Source organism: Salvelinus namaycush, chromosome 34 (assembly GCF_016432855.1).
Source record: "Salvelinus namaycush isolate Seneca chromosome 34, SaNama_1.0, whole genome shotgun sequence".
Lineage (NCBI taxonomy): Eukaryota > Metazoa > Chordata > Actinopteri > Salmoniformes > Salmonidae > Salvelinus > Salvelinus namaycush.
Window position 1 is genome coordinate 4,380,515 of NC_052340.1, and position 26,373 is coordinate 4,406,887.

Genomic DNA, 26,373 nt, shown 5'->3' on the forward strand with positions numbered 1-26,373 from the left:
GTGATGACTGGTAATTAGAGGCTATTAATCATTACACGTCCCACATAGACAGTGTTTCAGGGCATGTCCAATCCTACCCCACGCCATGAAGAGTGAGAGCGTGATTTAGGCTGCTCTTTATCCAAAGTCCATCCAGTTCTGCGTTCTAGCTCAGTTGATCACATCTGTGATGTCTATTTTTGGAATGTCAAAGGGGTATTTACAAGACAATGTGCACATCTCTGACCTCATTCCTAAAACGTTTTTTAAATGAATCATAACATTGAGCATGGCTTTCTAACATTAGAAATGAAATTGAGCTAACAAGTGACGACCATGTCGATCACGTAAAGCCATCCCCATGGTCCTGGGAAGGGAAACTTTCACAGTCCAAGAATGTACTCCTTGGGAATTTCCACATTCAACAGCAGTTTTATTTTTTCTGATATTTCTCAGTGCCTCACTTCCTGTGTTAAAAGGATGACCCTCTTTTTTTTCAGCCCACACCGCAATCAGGCCTGCCGATCATGTAGAAGGATGTAAGGGAGGGTCAGCCAGTCACATTCTCTATACAGCATGGAAATAACGTGGTGGGCGGGAAAATCAATTGAGTCCTTAGCGGGTCCCCTCTCCTTGTAGGAAGTGCGTCAAGGTGTTTTCTTATTTTACCATGGGACCCATCCTGGTGGCTTCTGTTGTTCTCCAGTCTAGGATCCATTTCAATATTGTTTGTTTATTTTACCCAGGGCCTCTAACGAGACCGTTTCCATTTTGGCTCTAGAGCATGAGGTTGTAAATTGTGGGACTGTCATCACTGACAAATGTGAGGGAAAAATGCTCCTGTCGGTCATCGGCTCCTTGTCTTTGTATGGTGAATATTTATTTTATTTTTTATTTTTTTCACATTTGTTTAACGAGGTAGGCAAGTTGAGAACAAGTTCTCATTTACAATTGCGACCTGGCCAAGATAAAGCAAAGCAGTTCGACACATACAACAACACAGAGTTACACATGGAGTAAACAAACATACAGTCAATAATACAGTGGAAAAATAAGTCTATATACAATGTGAGCAAATGAGGTGAGATAAGGGAGGTAAAGGCAAAAAAGGCCATGGTGGCGAAGTAAATACAATATAGCAAGTAAAACACTGGAATGGTAGATTTGCAGTGGAAGAATGTGCAAAGTAGAAATAGAAATAATGGGGTGCAAAGGAGCAAAATAAATAAATAAATACAGGAGGGGAAGAGGTAGTTGTTTGGGCTAATAGGACACACAGCTCCATACTACTGATAAACGTCTGACTGGGTTTTGTAAGAGTATGGAAAATAAACATATTTGTCTTGGTCAAGATGAAAATCTAGATCCTCCTTAGAACGAATGCCCCTTTGGAGTTGAAGTAAGTAGCCCTGTGCCTTCCATAGTGGAATAAATCCCCAGATGTGAGCTTGCTGGAGGGGTATACCTACTGTGTAAAGTCTAAGCAATAATTTAAGAGATAAGGTAAGTATACTGAGGCCTTCAAAAAACGTCAGACTCCCAAGGCCCAATTGAGATTTTTTTGTTCACCTCATTGATGGGAAATGTATTGCTTAGTTGTTTGTGGATCAAAGGCATGCAAAATTTCATGACATTTAGGCCTAATCGTCATCTGAGATAATTTGGTGTTCGCCTTGCAATCTCGGCAACCCAGAACAAATCTAGCCACGTACCCTATAGGCAGGGGCGTAACTTTCATGGGGGACGGGGGGGACATGTCCCCCCCATTATGAATTTGCATTTTGTCCCCCACTGTTTTATCATTGAAATGTGATACAACACTGGGGCAACAGTGTGCTTTAGGACCATGCGGACGCCTCCGAGTGGTCGGGTAGGCTGTTTGGAGTGAATACTTTTTTTAAACAAAAAATACTAATACTTCTAAAACCAAAGTTGCGCCCCTGCCTATAGGTGAACGTGCACACCCGTGAAATTATGATTAGTCCCAAAAAATCAATCACGCAAAAACCAGCGCATCGGTCGAATTGTTGAATGTAGTTTCATCAAAGATCTTTTCCAACTACATTGACTTCAATTCAGGGAATGAATTTTGATTTTATCCCGAGGGGTTCGTACTCATTGTACGGAGATTGTGACAGCCGGTCAAATGGCGTTCCTTGAGAAAGCAAGAACAAGATGTATGTCAGGAGAAGTGCAGTATTATCATAAGGAGATGTATACTTGGAATATGGAGGAGGAATGGAGTGAAAAAGAGAGGCAGAGGCAGAGGAGGTCTAAGAGAGAGAGGGAGGAAATGGCTGAAAAAAGGGAGATCGTTTGTTAAAGAAGAATGGTAGAAAGTGTAAGCAAAGTGAGATGAAGACAGGAGGAGAAATGGAAGTGAATGATGTTGAAGTGATGATGTCGAGGCTTGCACCGAGGGTCAGGATAAAGCTGAGTATGTGACAGTAGGAGTGAAGTTTATGGAAAAAGTGGACCCTTGCCTTTTGGCTGATCCATTCGTGGTTTCGGGGTGGGTGAAAACAGAATTGGGTCATGTGGAATTAGTGAGAGTAACCAGAAGGGGTCTTGCAATAATTGTTTGTGTTTCTGCTGGTCAGAGGAAGAAGGCGCTCAGCGTTAAATGAATGGGTGCAAGAAATGTGAATTGTTTCACTCTCCAGAAAAGGGCGCCATTGAAAGGAGTGGTTACTGGGATAGCAGTAAATGTAAAACTTGACCAACTGAAGGGGAAGATTCCCGTGTGAGTGACGCTTGTCGTTTGGTGCGACACAGACAGGGTGGTGAGAGTGGTGAAACAGAAGAGTCAGTGTCTGTTCTTTTGAGTTCTGATGTTGAGTCTTTGCCCGACAAAGTGATGTTAGGATATATAAGTTACCCTGTACAAGCTTTTGTGCCGAATACATTATGTTGTTACAGGTGTCAAGCTTTTGGGCATGTGGCAGCAGTGTGTAGGAGGGAGGTTCCTAGGTGTGAGAAGTGTGCAGAAGGGCATGAGACAAAGGAATGTGTAGTATTGGGGAAAGTAGTGGTATGTGTTAATTGTAGTGGTGCCCAGGGGACTGGGGATCAGACATGTGTCGTGCGAGAGAGGGAGGTTGAGGTTTCCAGGGTTAGAGTAGTACAGAAGTTGTCATATGCTGAGGCAGTGGAGAAAGTAGAGGAAGATGGGTCAAGGGATCTTGAGAGGAGTGGTGTGAGCAGTAGATCTGTACCAGTACAGAGGGATAGGCCAACAAGTGATATATGTTTCAGTAAGAATGGATTTTTAGCATTTATAGCAATGGTGTGCGAGACTTGACATCAGAAGAGTTACAGGGTGTGTTAAGTGGTGATGTCCCATCCTTTCAGGCTGTTGGCATGAGGTAGGAGTAAATATTATTTTTTTTTGCTGTTTGTTTTTTCAATATTTTACCCCTTTTTTCTCCCCAATTTCATCGTATCCAATTGGTAGTAGTTACAGTCTTGTCTCATCGCTGCAACACCCGTACAGACTCGGGAGAGGCGAAGGTCGAGAGCCATGCATCCTCCGAAACACAACCCAACCTAGCCTCACTGCTTCTTGACACAATGCACATCCAACCCGGAAGCCAGCCGCACCAATGTGTCGGAGGAAACACTGTACACCTGGCGACCTGGTCAGCGTGCACTGCGCCCGGCCCGCCACAGGAGTCACTAGTGCGCGATGAGACAAGGATAGCCCTGCCGGCCAAACCCTCCCTAACCCGGACGACACAGGGCCAATTGTGCGTCGCCCCATGGACCTCCCGGTCACGGCCGGCTGCGACAGAGCCTGGGCTCGAACCCAGAATCTCTGGTGGCACAGCCTTAGACCACTGCGCCACCCGGGATGCCCTAAATATATTTAAATAGTGGAGTAGGGTGGTGTTATTTTTTGGTGAGTGTAGTGTTAGATGGTAAGGTATTTTTTTAAATATATATTCTTTTCAAGGAAAGTATAAGGGAGTTGTACTCCAATCTAGTAAGTGGCGGTAATGCAACATATATTGGATGCCAACTGCCGTTAAACTTCCTAGAAGAAGAAGAAGAAGAAGAAGAAGAAGAAGAAGAAGAAGAAGAAGAAGAAGAAGAAGAAGTTTAGAGTAACACACGTACGTTCATGGACGTGATTCGTTGGAGAAGATCATGTGACCAAACCGAAACCATTATGGCGGCCACCGTACAGGTGTCTGTTTTGTGTCTGACAGTGTCTGTTTTGTGACTTTTCGTCTTCAACTTCCTTTATCTTGCATTGGATTATGGTGGATTTCGCTTAAGGACATACGTTATTGAAGACGGGGCATGAGGAGCTGGAACATTTTGTGATCGCAAGACGGGAATTTATTTAGGAAGAACAGTTTGTTAGCTATTCAGCTAACCGAAGAGCTAGCTAGTTACTATAGCCAGCTCAAGTTTGAAAGTAAACATCCGCTGATTACAGTGTGTGCATATGTTCGCCCTTTAGCCAAAACAAACGCGGTTGCACAGCTGGTTATTTCAAATTGCAACTGGAATGTGCCCGACCAACGTGTTTGGCAGGTAGTTATGTTAGCCCGTAGAGCTAGCTTTGTTATGCTAGCTAACTAAACTGGCTAATTGAACCGAAGGAGAAGTGAACGCATCCGAGGACGAGGTAGCGAACCTTATCTAGCTAGCTATGTAACCTTTGCTGGCCAGACAAAGTTCATTGATCAAGACAGTGAACCAACGCGAGTAAGAAGTGTATCATGGGTCTGGTGAACCTTGTCTTTTGCACTATTGGGAAATGTTTCGATTTCATATTCTTCCTCCTGGACCTAAATTTCTTAATAGTCCATTCAGTGATACGGCTCCTGGCGGAATGTATCAACTTTGTGAATAAGCTACCCATGCTACTGACCAACTCAATGGTGAAGTGCTGGAACTTCACTGTGTTCTGCATGGTTGCCATGATGGACAGCGTATCACTTCTGGCCCAGGGCACAGTTAACATGTTAGGGCGCTGGCTGCAACTCTCGGGAGGTATTTTGGAGAGTTTCAAAATGGTGGGCTACTTGTCCTCACATGTTCTCTTGCATGTCTGGGATCTGTTCCACCGTGGGCTGCTGTGTGGCCACAGCTTGCTGCAGCAGGTGTGGGAGGGCTGTGGCATTGCAGTCAGCCTGGTGTTCTACCTGGTCAACACGGTGGTCAACCTGCTGCTCATCGGGACACAGAACGTCTACTCTGTTGTAGTCAGCATGTGGGAGGCGGTCTCCTACCCACTGCAGAAGGCTGTGGAGCTCACCCTCACACTCTTCACCTTCCTCTACAGCAGCCTGGTTGGCACCTCAGTCGTACTCTGCACTCCCGTCAGGCTAGCCCTGGAGTTCCTAGGCTTGCTCGGACACATTTTCGTCAGCGTTTTCCTCCTGAACATTTATGGCCTCATTCTCACGGCTGCCATTGTTGTCACCGCCACAATCTACATGAACCCTGAGCTGACCCGTCTTGGAGCCCGCCACGCCGTTGGTTACTTCAACTCTTTCCCCACCCTGCAGGTCCTACAGAGGGCGCTCCATCGCCTCTACATGCTGGGGAGGGGCGTGTGGCAGAGGCTTCAGCGGCAGGCCAGCCTCCTATACCAAACGATAACACCAGTCGACAGGAACATCAGAGTAAGGGGTGAGGGCCACACCAGGCAACCTGAACCCAGTGACAGAGAGCAGAGGGCTCTTCCGGACGGCAGGGCAGGAGACACTGCACCACGCGCTGAACGTGCTGCTCGGCCTCGCCAGCTAATGGATGACCTGTGGGACCTAGCGTTCCCCAGCTCTAGCAGCACACACAGGCCTTTACAGAAACATAAACTCTCCTCAGAGGAGGGGGGCACCAGCTCCAAGGGTCCCCCAAATGACAGCCTACTGACTCTGCTCCAGGAGCAGGAAGAGAGGAAGAAGTGCATAATCTGCCAGGACAGTACTAAGACAGTGGTGCTGCTGCCTTGCCGCCACCTGTGTTTGTGTCGGGGCTGTACCAACATATTGCTGCGCCAGCCCATCTACCAGCAGAACTGTCCTCTCTGCCGCCATATGATCCTTAATACCATGGATGTGTATCTGTGAGGGACCTAACGAGGGAGGGGCGTGTGGCTCAGAACGCCTTGTTAACATGTAGAATCTCAGGTTTAGAATGTGCAAAGACTTTAGGCTACGTCTACACCAGCAGTACATTGCAGCTCAGGCACACTGCTATCCAAGTCCAGTCCACTGTGCTTAAATTGCTTGTCGCCCATGGCTGATGTCTTAAATGATGCCTGTGTTTTGTTCAGACAACCATGGCAGTGCTTGCCCACATTTTTTTTTTATACTTGCTTGTTCATATTACTGAACACTTCATGGTCATTCCAAACTGTATGTGGTGTGTGAACTTAAAGGAATGTTTGCTGTGTAGCAGTTCACTTTATTCAGCACAGGTTCAGTTTGAAACACAGGAGTCAATACAGTACGAAATGTTATCGTAAAAACACATTTTGTAGCCTATGCTTAGATTTAAACGGTGACAACCACTCAAATGCAATTTGTCAATAGCCAATATTGTTCCAAGCAGTTCATATTCAGAGACCCGTGAAATTGTGGGATAGGGGGTTAATTTCATAAGCTATGGTTGTCTAAAAATATCAGTGTCAGAGAAATGATTTACCAGATCTATTTGTCTTGTCATATTATAAATGTTTGTTTTGTTCTAATGATTATTCCATCATTTGGATCACTAGGTTAGCCAGTTCTTTCCACTATGCTGATATATGAACACTACCTAATTTATGCTCCACACAAGGTATATTCCTCCTTTATAGTTATTGCAATGTTTTTATCTTGTGATCAAACATTGCCATGCTGTTCAAAATGACCACCATTAGTCAGTAATGGCTTCATAATTCCTTGTTTCTATTTTGTCTCTTTGCTCAAAATAAGTATTGATCCAAAGCTCTGAAATGCCATGTTACACAAACTGCAATGGTTATTGAATTAGTTTGCAAGTGTTGGAGAAAGGCCCGTTAAGTGACAATAAAAGGCATATTTGATATGCCTTTTTTTTTGGACCAAGGTTTCATAAATACATCTTGGAAAGGCTCTGCCCGTAGGATATTTTTGGGTCAAACACGATGGAGTGACTTCAATATTGTGACAGACGAACTAGAACGTGAACCACAGTGTCACTGATGTCCTTCTGTGATTGTTTTTAGTCTCATTGACATTGTGTAGCCTACAATCATTTCCTAATGTCTTTGTTCCAATCAGAATTCTTCATATTTTTGTTATTTCAACAGGTTCTGTAATCACTCATTCAATAATTTTGCCCTTTATCCCTTTTATCTAGTACCAAACCAACAGTTTTCAAGCGGCCTACCATTTTCTTAACACCCCCATTTATATTTCTATAGTAATTATGAAACCAACAATTGTCTATGATGTGACATATTGATAAAAATCTGGAGAGAAAAAAGTTGGGCCCGTGAATTGTCTATGCCGTGACATTGTATTGATACAAATCTATGAAAAAAGATGGGCATATATTTTAGTCCAGAGTAAATCCTAGGTTATATTCTGAGTTGACCTCTTTTCCTGTCAGGTTTCCCCAGAGGCCTTTATTCATTGCGTGACATTCCTGTCTCCAGATACAGTGGACTCTTATCACAGACCACACATGTTGCCATTCACAACGGCTTATTTGATCTAGGAAGACTGACCTGTGTATCCGGGGGACATGGCACAAGTGATGGACATTGCAATAAGCCATGAATGGGGTAGCAGGGTAGCCTAGCCGTTAAGAGTGTTGGGGCAGTAACTGAAAGGTCGCTGGTTCGAATCCCGAACTGACTAGGTGAAAATTCTGTCTGTGCCTTTGAGCAAGGCACTTAACCTTTATTGTTCCTGTAAGTCTCTGAATAAGAGTCTGCTAAATGACTTAATTGTAAACATGTATTTTGTTTTGTAAAGGTTTATGAATGTGGCCAGACTCACTAATGAGAATGACAAATGTCTGAGACAATAAACAAACACATATTTTGGTACTGTTTTTCTGTCTTTTTCTGTTGTGGAAAAACATTTATTTGCTGTATTTTCACTATTTACTTCGCATTCCAGTTCAGAACAGTCAATAGACTGTGTTTTTGTTACAGACTGGGTTTACCAGCTTGTGTGAGCAAACCTAGGCCCTGATACAATCCACCAGAAAGAGAACAGCACCACAGCCAGTTCTGTTTCACAGGATGTTTTGCTCATCATACTAGATCATACCAGCACTAGATGCTTCAGCATCTATGAGATAATCAAGGCTATTATTTCCTTGTTAATTAACCAATTTTGAATGTATAATTGATTTCAGGTCCTCTTGACCAATGAATCCCCAAATAAGTGTTTCGCATTACACGCACTAGACATTGGTAATGTGTTGTGTCAAATTCCGTGATGATCGGACAGTGTTTCCAACATACATTTTGAGTTAAAACCCATATTTCCTACCATTGCTATGCCACCATTGCCAAGATTTCTATATTGATCCACCACTCTGAAGTTCACTAAACTGCTAGATTTTCGTGAAAACCAAGTAGGATGGAGATGTTGAAGATTCCATATACAGTGCATTCGGAAACTATTCAGACTCCTGGACTTCTTTCACATTTTGTTACGTTACAGCCTTATTCTAAAATTGATTAAATAAAACATTTTCCTCATCAATCTACACACAATACCTCATAATGACAAAGTAGAATAGGTTTTTAGACAGTTTTGCAAATGTATATATGAATAAATGTAATACCTTATTTACATAAGTATTCAGTCTCTTTACTATTTGGTATTTTATTAGGATCGGCATGAGCTGTTGCAAAAGCAGCAGCTACTCTTCCTGGGTTCCAGAAATGAGACTTGAAATTGAGCTCAGGTGCATCCTGTTTCCATTGATCATCCTTGAGATGTTTCTACAACTTGATTGGAGTCCACCTGTGGTAAATTCAATTGGACATGATTTGGAAAGGCACACACCTGCCTATATAATGTCCCACAGTTGACAGTACATGTCAGAGCAAAAACAAAGTCATGAGGTCGAAGGAATTTTCCATAGAGCTCAGAGACAGAATTGTGTTAAGGCACAAATTGGGGGAAGGGTACCAAAAAATTTCTGCAGCATTGAAGGTCCCGAAGAACACAGTGGCCTCCATCATTCTTAAATTAAAGAAGTTTATTACCCCCAAGACTCTTCCTAGAGCTCGCCGCCCGGAAAAACTGAGCAATCGAGGGAGAAGGGCTTTGGTCAGGGAGGTGACCAAGAACCAGATGGTCACTCTGACAGAGCTCCAGAGTTTCTCTGTGGAAATGGTTGTCCTTCTGGAAGGTTTTCCCATCTCTGCAGCACTTCATCAATCAGGGCTTTATGGTAGTGGGCAGACGGAAGCCACTCCTAATTTAACGGCACATGACAGCTCGCTTGGAGTTTGCCAAAAGGCACCTAAAGACTCTCGGACCATGAGAAACAAGATTGTCTGGTCTGATGAAACCAAGATTGAAATCTTTGAATTGAATGCCAAGTGTCACGTCTGGAGGAAACCTGGCACCATCCCTACGGTGAAGCATGGTGGTGGCAACATTATGCTGTGGGGATATTTTTCAGCGGCAGGGACTGGGAGACTAGTCAGGATTGAGGGAAAGATAAACAGAGCAAAGTACAGAGAGATCCTTGATGAAACCTGCTCCAGAGTGCTCAGGACCTCAGACTGGGGCGAAGGTTCACCTTCCAACAGGACAATGACCCTAAGCACACAACCAAGACAACGCAGGAGTGGCTTTGGGACAAGTCTCTGAATATCCTTGAGTGGCCCAGCCAGAGCACAGACTTGAACCCAATCAAACATCTCTGGAGAGACTTGAAAATAGCTGTGCAGCGACGCTCCCCATCCAACCTGACAGAGCTTGAGAGGATCTGTAGAGAAGAATGGGAGAAACTCCCCAAATACAGGTGTGCCATGCTTGTTGCGTCATACCCCAAAAGACTTGAGGCTGTAATTGCTGCCAAAGATGCTTCAACAAAGTACTGAGTAAAGGGTCTGAACACTTATGTAAATGTAATATTTACTTATTTTTTATATATATACATTTGCAAAAAGAAACCTGTTTTGCATTGTTGTTATGGGGTATTGTTTGTAGGTTGAAAATTATTTAATCCATTTTAGAATAAGGCTGTAACGTAACAAAATGTGGAAAAAGTGAAGGGGTCTGAATACTTTCTGAATGCAGTATAAATGTAGCCATTATGCCCTGGTGATAGTATCTCTGAATGTGAGAAAGTAACCTTCCCCTTCCCTAGACTTCCCCATCTGTGAGGAGAGGGAAACTGAAGAACAGCAGCTGGGGGTGATAGGTGTAGGAGGGGGTCAGGAAAGGGGGCTCTGCTGGACATTGTGAACCACTTCCTCCAGGCCTCCCTTCACTAGAGTTTTGTGGTTTATGACATCACGGAATTAATTCCCGAAGTCCCTTCTAAATAGGGACTCCACACTATATATACAAAAGCATTTAAACAATGTAAAATGTGCAGTTTTGTCACACAACACAATGCCACAGATGTTTCAAGTTTTGAGGGAGTGTGCAATTGGCATGCTGACTGCAGGAATGTCCGCCAGAGCTGTTGCCAGAGAATTGAATGTTCGTTTCTCTACCATAAGCCGCCTCCAACATTATTTTAGAGAATTTGGCAGTACTTCCAACCGGCCTCACAGCCGCAGCCCATGTCCTCCACATCCAACGTCTTTCCCTGAGGGATCGTCTGAGACCAGCCAATCCCGACAGCTGATGAAACTGTGGGTTTGCACAATGGAATCATTTCTGCACAAGCTTTCAGAAACCGTCTCAGGGAAGCTCATCTGCATGCTCGTCATCCTCACCAGAGTCTTGACCTGATTGCAGTTCGACGTCGTAAACGACTTCAGTTGGCAAAAGCTCACCTTCGATGGCCACTGGTACGCTGAACAAGTGTGCTCTTCATGGATGAATTCCGGTTTTAACTGCACCGGGCAGATGGCAGACAGCATGTGGGGCGTTGTGTGGGCGAGGGGTTTGCTGAACGTTGTGAACAGAGTGCCCCATGGTGGCGTTGGGGTTATGGTATGGGCAGGCATAAGCTACGGACAATGAATACAACTGCATTTTATTGATGGCAATTTGAATGCACAGAGATACCGTGACGAGATCCTGAGGCCCATTGTCGTGCCATTCATCCTCCACCATCACCTCATGTTTCAGCATGGTAATGCACGGCCCCATGTCGCAAGGATCTGTACACAATTCCTGGAAGCTGAAATTGTCCCAGTTCTTCCATGGCCTGCGTACTCACCAGATGTGTCACCTATTGAGCCTGTTTTGGATGATCTGGATCAATGTGTACGATATCGTGTTCCAGTTCCCACCAAAATCCAGCAACTTCGTAACAGCCATTGAAGAGGAGTGGGACAACATTCCACAGGCCATAATTAACAGCCTGACCAACTCTATTCGAAGGAGATGTGTCGCGCTGCATGAGGCAAATGGTGGTCACACCAGATACTGACTGGTTTTCTGATCCACGCCCCTACCTATTTGCATTACATGTTTCATTTTCACAGAGCACAATGTTGTAAGGGCTCCTATGTAGAATCAAATCAAACATTATTTGTCACATGTGCCGAATACAACACCTTACCGTGAAATACTTACTTACAAACTCTTAACCAACAATGCAGTTCAAGAAAGAGTTTAAAAAATAAACTAAAGTTAAAAAAAATAAAAAAAAGAATAAAATAATACCGAGTCAATGTGTGGGGGTACAGGTTAGTTGAGGTAATTTGTACATGTAGGTAGAGGTAAGGTGACTATGCATAGATAATAAACAGCAAGTTAGAAACAGTGTAAAAACAAATGGGCGGGGGGGGGGGGGTAAATAGTCAATGTTGTAAATAGTCCGGGTGGCCATTTGATTAATTTTTCCACAGTCATATGGCTTGGGGGTAAAAGCTGTTAAGGAGCCTTTTGGTCCTAGACTTGGTGCTCCGGTACCGCTTGCCGTGCAGTAGCAGAGAGAACAGTCTATAACTTGGGTGACTGGCGTCTTTGACAATCTTTTGGGCTTTTCTCTGACACACCTGGTAATAATGCCTGATTTAGGGGCTAGCTTGCATGTGGGGGAAACAACTAGGTAATTAAGGGACAACAATGCCACAGAGCGCAAGTTGTCTCACAATGGTTCAAGTAGGATGACACTTAACTAGCATTGGCTTGACATGTGGAGTGGCCTTTGTTGTGTCAACGGTATTCGAACGTGTGATCCAACTCTACTCCTGACAATTCTATTGCAGCTGACCAAACAATGCATAGGATACTGGTGTAATTCAACATTTCACCATTAAACACTATGGGAAACGTTTGAGGGACCTTGATCATTTCAATAGGATCCAAAAGCTTTGGTCAATCTGACCAGCCCCACTGGGGAAAACTGGTTGAATCAATGTTATTTCCACGTCATTTCAACCAAAAACTCTATGCGAAGACATTGAATCAACACGGAAAACAGTTATTTTTTTTCATGTTAGTTGACAACTCAACCAAATGTTAATCACAACTAGACGTTAAACTGATGTCTGTGCGTGAGCATGATCTACTTGAGACAATAAAAAACGGAAAACAGTGCTATCCCAGTATAGTTTGATGACTGTTTCCATTGCATTATCCACTATAGCGTACAGTTTGATGACATTATCCGCATTATGACATCTTGACCTATATAAACTGCAGTCAACACAAATGGCCGCTGTGTAGAGACACTGGAGATACCGTTGGATCCATTTCTTTACGATCACGAGTGACACCATCTTGGATAAGTGTTTTGATTATGGAACCAGCAAGTTACTTTGAAGTGTAATGTGTTGTATTGAGCATTGGCAGCCACAGGCAAGAGGGTTACCATGACTTTTTCCACTGCCCCGAGGTTCGTCTTGGGGTTGTTCCCGTTCCTTATACCCCTGACGATGGGTGAAGTGAACACCCCTAGGAATCCCATCCAATACCACATTAAGCATTATCTCCCATCAGTCTCCATTCAATGTTTATATCGTTGTATGTAGAGGAGAGCATATTTTCTCTCAGCTAGATTAGGCCTACATGGCAGTTTAGTGCCTTTGCATGATATACAGTATACGCCTTCTCAAATACGATACAAAGCTATTTTCTGTAATATTATTTTTCTGTTTAGATGCTAAGAATTTCAGAGTTGGGTATTTCTTAATACTATACCATGACTTTGAGAGAGGATCTGGGTCTCCTGTTCCTTGGGGCTTGAGAGGCCGAGGTAAGAAACTTAGTCTAATCAAGCTCTTGTATGTCAGCAAACACATGTTCCTGGCATGGATTAGGTCCACTCAACCAGAGGGCAAGGGAAACACCAATAAATACACAGCCATTCTGAGTGATCACCTTCAACCTACACTGTATTGTGAATAATTTATATCCTGATGAGAGTGGTCTCATCAATGCCCCCATTCACAGGGCACGAGTGGTCACTGAACGGTTTGACGAGCATGAAAAGGATGGTAAACCATATGCCAGGGTCGTCAGACCCCAACCCAATTGAACACTTAGTAGGAGATTCTGGAGCGGTGCCTGACACAGGGTTTTCCACCACCATCAACGAAACACCAAATTATGGAATTTCTTGTGGAAGAATGGTGTCGCATCCCTCCAATAGAGTTCCAGACACGTGTAGAATCTATGCTAAGGCGCATTGAAGCTGTTCTGGCGGCTCGTGGAGGCCCAACGCCCTATTAAGACACTGTGTTGGTGTTTCCTTTATTTTGGCAGTTACCTGTACATACAGTATTGTCTGCTCTCCAGAGCACTCTTACTGTGTTGGTGTTTCCTTTATTTTGGCAGTTACCTGTACATACAGTATTGTCTGCTCTCCAGAGCACTCTTACTGTGTTGGTGTTTCCTTTATTTTGGCAGTTACCTGTACATACAGTATTGTCTGCTCTCCAGAGCACTCTTACTGTGTTGGTGTTTCCTTTATTTTGGCAGTTACCTGTACATACAGTATTGTCTGCTCTCCAGAGCACTCTTACTGTGTTGGTGTTTCCTTTATTTTGGCAGTTACCTGTACATACAGTATTGTCTGCTCTCCAGAGCACTCTTACTGTGTTGGTGTTTCCTTTATTTTGGCAGTTACCTGTACATACAGTATTGTCTGCTCTCCAGAGCACTCTTACTGTGTTGGTGTTTCCTTTATTTTGGCAGTTACCTGTACATACAGTATTGTCTGCTCTCCAGAGCACTCTTACTGTGTTGGTGTTTCCTTTATTTTGGCAGTTACCTGTACATACAGTATTGTCTGCTCTCCAGAGCACTCTTACTGTGTTGATGTGAAGCTCTGTTGCTGCAGGTCTATTGGCAGGTCTCTGAGCAGCAGAAAAAGGCATGCAAGTAGATTCTATGATGGAACATCATTCCTCACAGACAACTCTGAAGCAATATACTGATGTTTTAGAAGCAAGCCGCATAATAATACAAACCTTATCCTGTTCTAGTTGGAATTCCGAAACTACACTGAACAAAAATATAAACGCAACATGCAACAATTTCAAAGATTTTACTAAGTTACAGTTCATACAAGGAAATCACTCAATTGAAATACATTCATTAAGCCCTAATCTATGGATTTCACTTGACTGGGAATATAGATACTGTATGCATCTGTTGGGCAAAGATAGCTTTTTTTTAAAGTTAGGCGCGTGGATCAGAAAGCCAGTCAGTGTCTACTGTGACCACCATTTGCCTCATGCAGCGCGACACATCGCCTTCGCATAGAGTTGATCAGACTGTTAATTGTGGCCTGTGGAATGTTGTCCCACTCCTCTTCAATGGCTGTGCAAAGTTGCTGGATATTGGCGGGAACTGGAACGAGCAGTCGTACACGTCGATCCAGAGCACCCCGAACATGTTCAATGGGTGACATGTCTGGTGAGTATGCAGGCCATGAAATAACTGGGACATATAAACTCAGCAAAAAAAGAAATGTCCTCTCACTGTCAACTGCGTTTATTTTCAGCAAACTTAACATGTGTAAATATTTGTATGAACATAACAAGAATCTACAACTGAGACAAAAAGTTCCACAGACATGTGACTAACATAAATGGAATAATGTGTTCCTGAACAAAGGGGGGGTCAAAATCAAAAGTAACAGTCAGTATCTGGTGTGGCCACCAGCTGCATTAAGTACTGCAGTGCATTTCCTCCTCATGGACTTAACCAGATTTGCCAGTTCTTGCTATGAGATGTTACCCCACTCTTCCACCAAGGCACCTGCAAGTTCCCGGACATTTCTGGGGGGAATGGCCCGAGCCCTCCGATCCAACAGGTCCCAGACGTGCTCAATAGGATTGAGATCCGGGCTCTTCGCTGGCCATGGCAGAACACTGACATTCCTGTCTTGCAGGAAATCACGCACAGAACGAGCAGTATGGCTGGTGGCATTGTCATGCTGGAGGGTCATGTCAGGATGAGCCTGCAGGAAGGGTACCACATGAGGGAGGAGGATGTCTTCCCTGTAACGCACAGCATTTCGATTGCCTGCAATGACAACAAGCTCAGTCCGATGATGCTGTGACACACCGCCCCAGACCATGACAGACCCTCCACCTCCAAATTGATCCCACTCCAGGCCTCGGTGTAACGCTCATTCCTTCGACGTTAAACGGAAATCCAACCATCACCCCTGGTGAGACAAAACCGCGACTCTTCATTGAAGAGCACTTTTTGCCAGTCCTGTCTGGTCCAGCGATGGTGGGTTGGTGCCCATAGGCAACGTTGTTGCCGGCGATGTCTGGTGAGGAGGACCTGCCTTACAACAGGCCTACAAGCCCTCAGTCCAGCCTCTCTCAGCGGACAGTCTGAGCAGTGATGGAGGGATTGTGCGTTCCTGGTGTAACTCGGGCAGTTGTTGCCATCCTGTACCTGTCCCGCAGGTGTGTTGTTCGGATGTACCGATCCTGTGCAGGTGTTGTTACACGTGGTCTGCCATTGCGAGGATGATCAGCTGTCCATCCTGTCTCCCTGAAGCACTGTCTTAGGCGTCTCACAGTACCGACATTGCAATTTATTGCCCTGGCCACATCTGCAGTCCTCATGCCTCCTGGCAGCATGCCTGTGGCACGTTCACGCAGATGAGCCCTGGGCATCTTTCCTTTGGTGTTTTTCAGTCAGTAGAAAGGCCTCTTCAGTGTCCTAAGTTTTCATAACTGTGACCTTAATTGCCTACCGTCTGTACTCTGTTAGTGTCTTAACGACCGTTCCACAGGTGCATGTTCATTAATTGTTTATGGTTCATTCAACAAGCATGGGAAACAGTGTTTAAACCCTTTACAATGAAGATCTGTGTTATTTGGAGTTTAACGAATTATCTTTGAAAGACATGGTCCTGAAAAAGGGATGTTTCTTTTTTGCTGCGTTTACGAGTCAGCAACAACAACTAATGAAGTCAATGAAACCCTTAACAAAGAGTTGGTACAGTTGAAACTGGGATTCATCCGTGAAGAGCACACTTCTCCAGAGTGGCTATCGAAGGTGAGCATTTGCCCAATAAATTTGGTTACAAAGCCGAACTGCAGTTAAGTCAAGACCCTGGTGAGGATGATGAGCACGCAGATGAGCATCTGACAGTTTTTGCAGAAATTCTTTGGTTGTAGAAACCCACAGTTTCATCAGCTGGCGTGGTTACATGTGGTCTGTTCAATTCATTAAATTCTCTGGCAACAGCTCTGGTGGACATTCCTGCAGTCAGCATGCAAATTGCAGGCTCCCTCAACTTGAGACATCTGTGGCATTGTGTTGTGTGACAAAACTGCACATTTTAGAGTGGCCTTTTATTGTCCTCAGCACAAGGTGCACCTGTGTAATGATCATGCTGTTTAATTAGCTTGTTGATATGTCACACGTGACATTATCTTGGAAAATGAGAAATGCGCACTAACAAGGATGTAAACAAATTTGTGTAAAATAAATATATACATTTGTGTGTATGGAAAATTTCTGGGATCTTTTATTTCAGCTTATGAAAAATACATGTTACATTTCTATTTTTGTTCACTATACTATATTTTTGTTCACTATACTGTATATCAAGACCCTTAAGGCTCTGGACAATTTGGATGTTTGTTTGTGGGACCCACACCTACAATCTCACATGACTATATGGTACATGTAACCTGGTCAAGATGGAAATCTCTCTTCTCGTTTGACACTATCGTATGACTGCGAGCAGTTGTCATACTCTGGATATTAACACTGAACTAACTGTACACACACACATCACACACCTTCCCTCTGTCTTTCTGTGAGGGGCTCCACTACCGTTCAACGTTTTTAAAGATAACAGCAATAATGAACACCTCCACATCGCAACCAAACATGCAATGTGTTCTCCAACATGAAGACTCAAATGGAAAGTTGACCTTAGAAGGGAAGAAGGAAGAGGGATGAGGGGAAGTTACCTCGGTTACCTCGGTCATGGTTGGTGAGTGCTGACGGCTGCTTTCAAATATCTACAGTAGCTGCATACAAGGACGGATTGTTAGACTAGTGCAACCACACGGAAAGTTGTGTTTGTGATCTAAAATACATTACTGATAAACTACTTAACATTCTTTAGAGATTCATTATTTCCAGTTCTGGGGATTGTTCCTCATCTATCAGGGATGGACCTTTATTCAGCCACAGCAGTCAACTTCCTGGGCACTGAGCAGGTGTTCCAACTTCACTCTTCCCCGGCTATCAGGACTGAATACAGACAGTCCTGGCTTAAGAGTAAGCTCTACCACCTCAGTGAACTCAGTATCAACGACAAAATACTATGACAATGTGTCCAAACGTGAGAAACAAAAAGAGAGACACACAATCTAAGAGCTCAGATGCAAAAATGTAATAACGTTTTGATAGCCGAGCTGTCTTCATGTGTGTCGAAACATGTCTTAGGCCGGGATTCAATCCAATCATGTGTTCTTGATATATATATATATATATATAGAGATGATTGTCTATTTAGCCGACATATGCAGTATTTACCGTGAATGGGATCTTCACGAGCACGGGAACATTACCTATAAAAGGCACATTGTCGAAAATACCCGATCGGATTGAATCCTGCCCTTATTGTTTAGCTAAACAAACACCTGAAGATGGACATTCAACAGAGAGATATTGCAGTTTTGAATTGCCCTGGTTTCCTTATTCATATGCCTTAAATAATGAACCTTGTTTCTGTGTTTTTCAATCTCATTGAGGAAACAGGACTGTGTCTTATTTCAGAACCCTCCTTCGTACACTTGGACGTTGTCCCCGAGAGCATTAACAACCTTAATGGGAGGGACAATGAAGTCTACGTTCTTTAGTGACGAGGCCATGTAGTTTGACCTGCCAAACCAGTTCTACTACTCCTTTAACAGTACATACCGGTAGAAGCGCTATACTGTCAATTCTGTAAAAATAATTATCAAAGACGAACACATTACGAGAGATACTGTGGAGTAATCAAATATGTTTTGATGATTGTAAGACCACATTGGACCAGTGTTCAGTGTCGCTGACGTTGGCCAAGTCTTTGAGGTTAGGTATTTGACTCCAGTGACAATCCCCATCACGTCACCAAAGGAAACATACACATTCTACTGTTCCTTGACAGAGGGATTTGCGTAGATGTCAGCAAAGGCATATCTGAGAACAGGATTTGTCAGTCAGAATGGCAAACAAATCGTAGTTGGCATCAATGGGATGGTGCTATTTGGCGATGACGTACAATGTCCAGCGTTCAATGACAGACTAAGTGGTAGAGAACATAAAGGGGTGTGCACACACTTTGATGGTCTAAACATATCAGAGAGAAAGTAGAAATAGTTCCCTACTCATTCCCGTTTCGGAGTGCAGCACCAATGGACATGACCTGTCCTAAGAGGTCCTTTTATTCACACTGGAGACACAGGGCCTAGTTCTAAAAGGAAGTGTGAGTGTAGGCCTCTCAGTTTAGCTTACCGTTATGCAGTACACACATTCCATAGTTCCTGAGCCATTTGGAACGATTTGAAAAAGCTCTCTCAATGTCCACGCCCACACAGTAGGCCCATGGACTGCTCCAAACTCCAGTAGCAACCTTCACTTTGTGATGGATTAAAAGTACAACCAGAATCAAGGAGAGGACACATTGGATAAACATTTAATGAGAGGAGAGTTTATGGGCTGGAAATGGGCCGGATGAGGGAAATGGAAGTGGACCATAAGTTGATATCTGTTTTATTAATTTAAACGTTTAGCTACTGTTGTTATAACCAGCAGGGCACTTTAACCCCTAAAGACTGTTCATACAGCTGTTATCTGTTATTATATTCTACTAAGATAAATTGGCTCACAGATTACATGTGAATTCTTATATTTGAGGCACTTGGTAACAGATGTTCCCTCCAGCGACCAAGGAATGGGCAAAAATCGGTTTGAATGAGGCACTGGTGTGTTGTGGTGATACAACTGCCATCTTGTGGACAAAGTGGCTCTCCTTCTCAAAGTCTGTTCCTTTGCTCATCTTGTTCTCTGACTTCCCTCCTCTAGACACTCACCCATGCTTGCTATGTCAATGAATGACATCACTGTCTCCTTCATCACTGTTTGGCAGTCTTTCCATCAGGGAGAGAGGGGGAGAGATTTACAGGGCCTGAACTAATAGAAAAGAGGGATGTGAATAGTGAGGGGAAGATTGATTAACTCTCCATCCCCTCATCTCTTCAGGGCAAAAACCATTAAAGTGTATTTTTGGAACATCATTTTGTCCAAGAGTTTGAGGTGAAGGGGAAAATGTGAGTTCCTTGTCTCAGAGTGAGAATATTTAACAGTCAGAGAAGCATTCCACTGGTTTTGGCAGTGCAAGGTAAACTGTCTGTCTGTAGCTAAGAGTCTGTCAATGTACTTTGAAGTTTGGATCCCCAATTGTGAAAGCCTCCTCCATTTCCAATATAACAACATAGAAGTTACTTAAATCAAAGCACACAGTTTTTCCCCCTCGGACATCATTGCACAAACGATAGAAGATCACAATTTGTTTTTCAGCATTCCACGCTCATCTCCTCACCTTGAAAACAATGCTGGTGGGGCGCCTGTGGCACTAGTTCCGCCTACTGTGAGTTCTGCTTTAAGAGAGGAGCCCGTGTTTGGTGATGTCATTAGACTGAAGTTAAAATGGGCCCCAGTGGAAAATAATCCACGCTGATACTCTTTTCACTTTTGTGGTCTTCTTGGATAGTAAAAAAATAAATCTTAGAAAGAGAAAAGAATACAGCGCCATTACACTGGCAGGCAAGCTGTCAGCTTGTCATTAAATAATTAATCTAGCTATATCTAACGTGGAACCAGGCATATTGTCATTGTTGAGCACATAGTAACTGATGTCATCTCAGTTGTTGGTCCTTGTTTTGTTGTGTTGTCATAAATGTACTTACCTGGTCAGAGTATTAGGTATTAAAGCCAGTCATGAAAGTTAACATTTTTATTGGTGACATAAGTGAAGGTTGCACAGACATAAGTAAAAAGATTGTGAAAAGTATTTTAGGGCTTCAGTTTGAATTCTTTAACAATTCATTTTTTTTGCACAAAGTACTGGCTAAGTTTCATGACATCAGTCAGTGATGTCACAGTTGGAAGCCCTAAATAGCTCACACACATGTTGAATCCTCTTTACACCTCCACCACAACAGGACATATAACCTTCTTATGTTCACATTTCCTGCCAATTGCAGGAGCCAACATGTCTCATTTAAACCCCATATGCCATCCTTGTTTGTAAAGGCAAAAAAACAATGATACGTGTAGGGCCATCGTCAGAAAGTCTTAAAGTGATTCACCATTGCACAGCAGCAGTCAAATGGCTAACCTGAAGCACAGCTGAAAGCACTACAGTTCACCTGATTCCTCATCATAACTCATCAGTATGGTATGTGCCATAGCCTACTGCTATTTCTGTAACCTTGCTTAATGTGTTTATGCAATGACCAGAGTTTTCTAAAAACCTTCTAGAGAGGCTATGAATCATGTAGAATGGCAGTAAATTAGTTTGACGTTTTCAAATATTTTCTGGGGGAGGACCCCCCCTAGCCACAACACCAGACTTGGTCCCCGCAATGTCTATACCACTTCGCCCTTGGCGAAGACAGCAGAGTTTTTCCAGTCCGAGTACACCAGGAAGCCAGTGAACGTGCTGTCAGTCTTAGAGCTGGAGTAGAAACCACTGTACTCGCCCAACGCCATCTGCACCCACACCTGGTCGCCCGGGATGAGGTGCAGCAGCGAGCCTCCGGACAAAGATGCTGGCTTGGGCCAGTTCCCATAGAACTGGAAGTAGGACGCCATCGTGTGACCGTTCTTCATCAGGTCAAACTGCAGGCTGGCCCGGTAGACGGTGGCGTGGACCGCAAAGTAGTAGACGCCGGGCACTTTGCAGGTGAAGCGTCCTGTTTCCGTGTTGAAGTCACCCTGCTCGTTTAGCGTTACCTTGTCAAAGCGCACAGCATCTTCCGCCGCCACGGGCATGGTGCGGCCCTCGGACAACTTGGCGCTGAAGGCTGATTTGGGAGCGATGGCGCACTCCCCCGACTGCCCCCTGTCTCCTTTATCTCCAGAGTTCCCCTGATCTCCAGTGAGGCCTCTAAGGCCTGACTCGCCTTTAGGGAGAATAGGGTAAAAACACAATACTGTTACTACTGTTTATTCAATAACACTTGAACCAATTGAACCAGGGGAAGACTCATGGATCTATATAGTCCAAAGTATGTTGTAGAAAGTATGGTGCACTGTACCCGTCTCTCCTCTGTCTCCCTTCTCTCCCTTCTCCCCAGGAACAGAATCACGCCCGTCCCTCCCATCTCTTCCTGGTTGGCCAAGACTGCCGTGCACCCCAGGAGTACCTGGGATACCTGGGTGTCCCGTACACAGACTGGGCGGGATCTTGTTGTCGTCTAATTGGCTGGAGAAGTTGACCAGTAGAAAAGGGAGGAGGAGGAGGGGCCACAGCTGGAGTGATGTCATTTCAATGCTACTATGTAGAGGAGGGAAACATTCTCTGTCAACGTGAAGGAATGAAAAAAATATTTTCTGCTTGATATTCTATTCTCTAGAACTGACTTCTCCCGGGGATCCTCAGTGTTTCATCTGTGAGTTTATAAATAGCTATGGTGTTCCTTGATTTATTCTGCAGATGTTATGAGATGCACAACAGTGCAAGGGTTATATAATCACAAGGAAACCTAATTACACAAGCTCTTGAACCCATAAATGCTATGGAAATATCCTTCAAAGAATTATGACATGAAATGATAGCAGGAAAATAACCTGTAATGTAGTGTAACGGCTGTCATATATTAGAGACTGAATCAGCTTTTCTTATTGACATACATTATTGACTACACTGACTTGTGTAGTGTGAATACAGACGTTCAACTCCTTTCCCATTGGTCACATGTGTAGACAAAGGTCTTGGACTCTCACTCAACTGGACACAGCTGAGAGGAGGGGTCAGATGACCAGGGGAAAACATGCAACTGGAGGAGAGGGAGTGACGGAACTGGAATAACCATCTAAAAATAACATAAGACGCCTCATACCACGGACACAAACCTTTGAGAGTATAGGCCCCCGGTACAGTTAATGAGAGCATACACAGTACCTAGAGTGCCTTCGGAAAGTATTCAGACCCCTTGACTTTCCACATTTTGTTACATTCCATCCTTATTTTAAGATTGATTAAATAATTTTTTTGTATCAGTCTACACACAATACCCCATAATGACAAAGCAAAAACAGGTTTTTAGAAATCTGGGCAACATTATTAAAAATAAACTTAAATATCACATTAGCATTAGTATTCAGACCCTTTACTCAGTACTTTGTTGAAGCACCTTTGGCAGCGATTACAGCCTCGAGTCTTCATGACGCTACAAGCTTGGCACATCTGTATTTGGGGAGTTTCTCCCATTCTTCTCTGCAGATCCTCTCAAGCTCTGTCAGGTTGGATGGGGAGTGTCGCTGCACAGCTATTCTCAGGTCTCTCCAGAGATCAGGTTCAAGTCAGGGCTCTCTGGCTGGGCCACTCAAGGACTTTCAGAGACTTGTCCCGAAACCACTCTTGCGTTGTTTTGGCTGTGTGCTTAGAGTGAACCTTCACCCCAGTCTGAGCTCATGAGCGCTCTGGAGCATGTTTTCATCAAGGATCTCTCTGTACTTTCCTCTATTCACCTTTTCCTCGATCCTGACAAGTCTCCCAGTCCCTGCCACTGAAAAACATCCCCACAGCATGATGCTTCCACCATGCTTCACCGTAGGGATGGTGCCAGGTGTCCTCCAGATGTGACGCTTGGCACTCAGGCCAAAGAGTTCAATCTTGGTTTCATCAGACCAGACAATCTTGTTTCTCATGGTCTGAGAGTCTTTAGATGCCTTTTGGCACACTCCAAGCGGGCTGTCGTGCAGTTTAATGAGCAGCTTCCGTCTGGCCACACTACCATAAAGGCCTGATTGGTGGAGTGCTGCAGAGATGGTTGTCCTTCTGGCAGGTTCTCCCATCTCCACAGAGGAACTCTGGAGCTCTGTCAGAGTGACCATCAGGTTCTTGGTCACCTCCCTGACCAAGGCCTTTTTCCCTTGATTGCTCATCGATTGCTCTTGATTGCCCGGGCGGCTAGCTCTAGGAAGTCTTGGTGGTTCCAAACTTCTTCCATTTAAGAATGATGGAGGCCACTGTGCTCTTGGGGACCTTCAATGAAGCAGACAATTTTTGGGTACCTTCCCCAGATCTGTCCCTCGACACAATGCTGTCTCGGAGCTCTACGGACAATTCCTTCGACTTCATGGCTTGGTTTTTGCTCTGACTTGTACTGTCAACTGTGGGACCTTATATAGACCGGTGTGTGCCTTTCCAAATCATGTCCAATCGATTGAACTTACCACAATTGCTCAATTTCAAGTCTCATTGCAAAGGGTCTAAATACTTATGTAAATAAGGTATTTTGGTTTTTATTATTTTCATTATTAGCAAATAATTCAAACATTTGTTTCGCTTTGTCATTATGGGGTATTGTGTGTAGATTGAGGATTTATTTTTATTTAATTCATTTTAGAAAAAGGCTGTAACGGAACAAAATGTTGAAAAAAGGGAAGGGGTCTGAATTTTTTCCGAATGCACTGTATGGCCGACAGGCATTACACTTTTAAAAGGCTATAAGGGCAATCAGATTATGACCATACCCTATATAGGTCCAGTGTGGCTCAGTTGGTAGTTGGTAGAGCATGGTGCTTGCAGCGCCAGGGTTGTGAGTTCGATTCTCACGGGGGACCAGTATGGAAAAACAATATGAAAATGTATGCACGCACTACTGGTCTGGATGAGAGCGTCTGCTAAATAACTGAAATGTGATAATGTTCAACATCTGTTGGCGTCAGCAGACTTCTTTTTAAAACAGCGTTTCACATTAAATGTTAACGAGAGCAGCAGTGCCAGAATGGAAGCAATCATTATTTACACTGTTCAAAACAAAAGCTCAGTGTTGATCCTGCTTTGTCCTGCTTTCCTTTGGTGTGAGTTCGGGATCGTGTCTGTGTCGTCTGTGTGTGTGTAAGCCTGAGGGTTTTGAAGTGAGGGACAGAGTGTCTCCGCCCCCTCCTTTAGCAGTCCTGGGAACGAGAGGTGCCAGATGTGAGCAACTGACAACTGACAACAAACAGTCTGTCTACAGACTGACACTGTTGGCTACCATGGGACTGGATCACATGACGGGTCTCACAAAGCCTGAAAAAACAGACACTGGGAACGGCAGGGCATGTCTCCAGAGCACTTCACAATCAATTTTCTGATAGCAAGAGTGAACCACGTGGCAGAGAACTGTGCAACTTGATCACACAAAAGAATGCTCACGTTGAAAATGTAAAATTACTACCACAGAATATGCCCATACTCAAATGTCCGTTTTAGACATCTAATAAAACTATCTTAGAGTAAGGACTTCCAGCCTGTAGTGTGCTCACTACAAGCAAGTATTACTTTAAGGCCAGAAAATGTGAAATCCTGTCTTCCAGGTTATTTTCAGTTCAGCGCAGCCATTGTGAGTCAGTGGTATATTTCAGCCACAGCTGCTGTATTCTTTATGACAGCATTTAAAGACCTGTTCCGAGCAGAGAGGTCTGGCCTGTGGAGAAACTAGCCGAAAGATGTGTCAGCATTCTGAGGAAGAACAGAGACAGGATAAACACTGGAATCTGAGAAGCTGCAGACCACTGTATCCCTATATTGACCACAAACTCACTTTTTTTGTGGGAATACAATATGCAAAATACAGTAATACCTCAGTATGTATTGTTGAAACTTTCTGAGCAACTAATCATCCAATAACAGAGGGGATGTTGGCAGTATCACAAAGAATCACAGTATAGCATGTTTCTGATGAGGATAGCAGCAGTTTTATGACTGGTTAGAAAAATGTATACTATTTGAACAGGATACTATTTGTTACTTCAATAAAACATGTATATTCCAATTACACAGGAATTCATCAATGCATTTGCAAAACAAAATTAGTTGCCTGTGAAACATACATTCCTCCATTCCTTTACTGACTGTTTACGTAGCAGCAAAAGATTGTCAATGGAAAATAGATCCTTTTCCTTATTGTAGATAATGTTGAACCACACCTACTCACAGCAGACAGTGAATATATAAAACTGTTTTCAATCAGGAATTATGTGAAAATAAAGTTTACCAGTTAACGTGCAAAAGTCCTCAGGAGCTGCAGTCTTTGCCTTGTGCTGAAGTGAAAACAGTCATAAGTTATATTTTCTGCTTTAGCCAAAGAGGCTGGGAAAAGAAGGAGAACTCTGTCTTGAAAGGAAACGGTAATAAAAGCAAATTAGAAAGGGAGGGTGGGTGGGAGAGAGAGAGAGAGGGAGGGAGATGGAGAGGAAAAGACAGTTCGAGTAGGAGGGAAATATTTGAAGTCTCGCCAGCGCAAATAATAAAGGGGAAAATAAATCTTCAATAAAAAGCTCAGGATCAAACAAGAGTGAGGGAGAGGTTGAGAAATCAGGAAAGTGAGTGAGGGGGAAAAAGTAGGTGCAGTGAGAATAACAAAGGTTGGCAGATTACATCAGATTTTAAGATTCGACACTGGAGGAATTTCTTTCCCCAACATAAACAGTGGGAGAGATCAGACTGTTGTGGTCGCTGGTCGGGGATATGTAACCACGACACACTGAGGCAAAGTCCTGGAAAACTCGAGCAATACTGTTAAATGCTGTTACAGCCTACCCTTCATATTGTGAACTCCTCAAAAAG

The 26,373-nt window shown here is 43.7% G+C and overlaps 2 protein-coding genes across 3 annotated transcripts; one reads left to right on the forward strand and one right to left on the reverse strand.

Moving 5' to 3' along the window:
• The first annotated feature begins 4,155 nt into the window (after window positions 1-4,155).
• On the forward strand, window positions 4,156-8,016 carry LOC120028883 (E3 ubiquitin-protein ligase RNF26-like). Its single transcript, XM_038974135.1, has one exon. It carries the CDS (start codon window positions 4,707-4,709, stop codon window positions 6,060-6,062), a length of 1,356 nt encoding a protein of 451 aa, XP_038830063.1. The 5' UTR covers window positions 4,156-4,706; the 3' UTR covers window positions 6,063-8,016.
• A 12,513-nt stretch (window positions 8,017-20,529) lies between these two features.
• LOC120028742 (complement C1q tumor necrosis factor-related protein 5-like) lies at window positions 20,530-25,945 on the reverse strand. Of its 2 annotated transcripts, none has more exons than XM_038973972.1 (3): window positions 25,802-25,945; window positions 21,851-22,086; window positions 20,530-21,715 (listed from the first exon to the last, which is right to left on the reverse strand). In XM_038973972.1, the coding sequence occupies exons 2-3, from the start codon at window positions 22,077-22,079 to the stop codon at window positions 21,180-21,182; spliced, it is 765 nt and encodes a 254-aa protein (XP_038829900.1). In that variant the 5' UTR covers window positions 22,080-22,086; window positions 25,802-25,945; the 3' UTR covers window positions 20,530-21,179. The 2 variants fall into 2 exon arrangements, with proteins under 2 accessions (XP_038829900.1, XP_038829899.1); XM_038973971.1 differs by having other exon boundaries at window positions 21,851-22,089.
• Between the last annotated feature and the right edge of the window lie 428 nt (window positions 25,946-26,373).

Coding starts and splice junctions, on each gene's coding strand:
- LOC120028883 (XM_038974135.1), top strand. CDS start 4,707: ATGGGTCTGGTGAACCTTGTCTTTTGCACTATTGGGAAATGTTTCGAT.
- LOC120028742 (XM_038973972.1), bottom strand. CDS start 22,079: ATGACATCACTCCAGCTGTGGCCCCTCCTCCTCCTCCCTTTTCTACTG. Junction 21,716..21,850: donor GGGAGACAGAGGAGAGACGG/GTACAGTGCACC, acceptor TTCTCCCTAAAG/GCGAGTCAGGCCTTAGAGGC.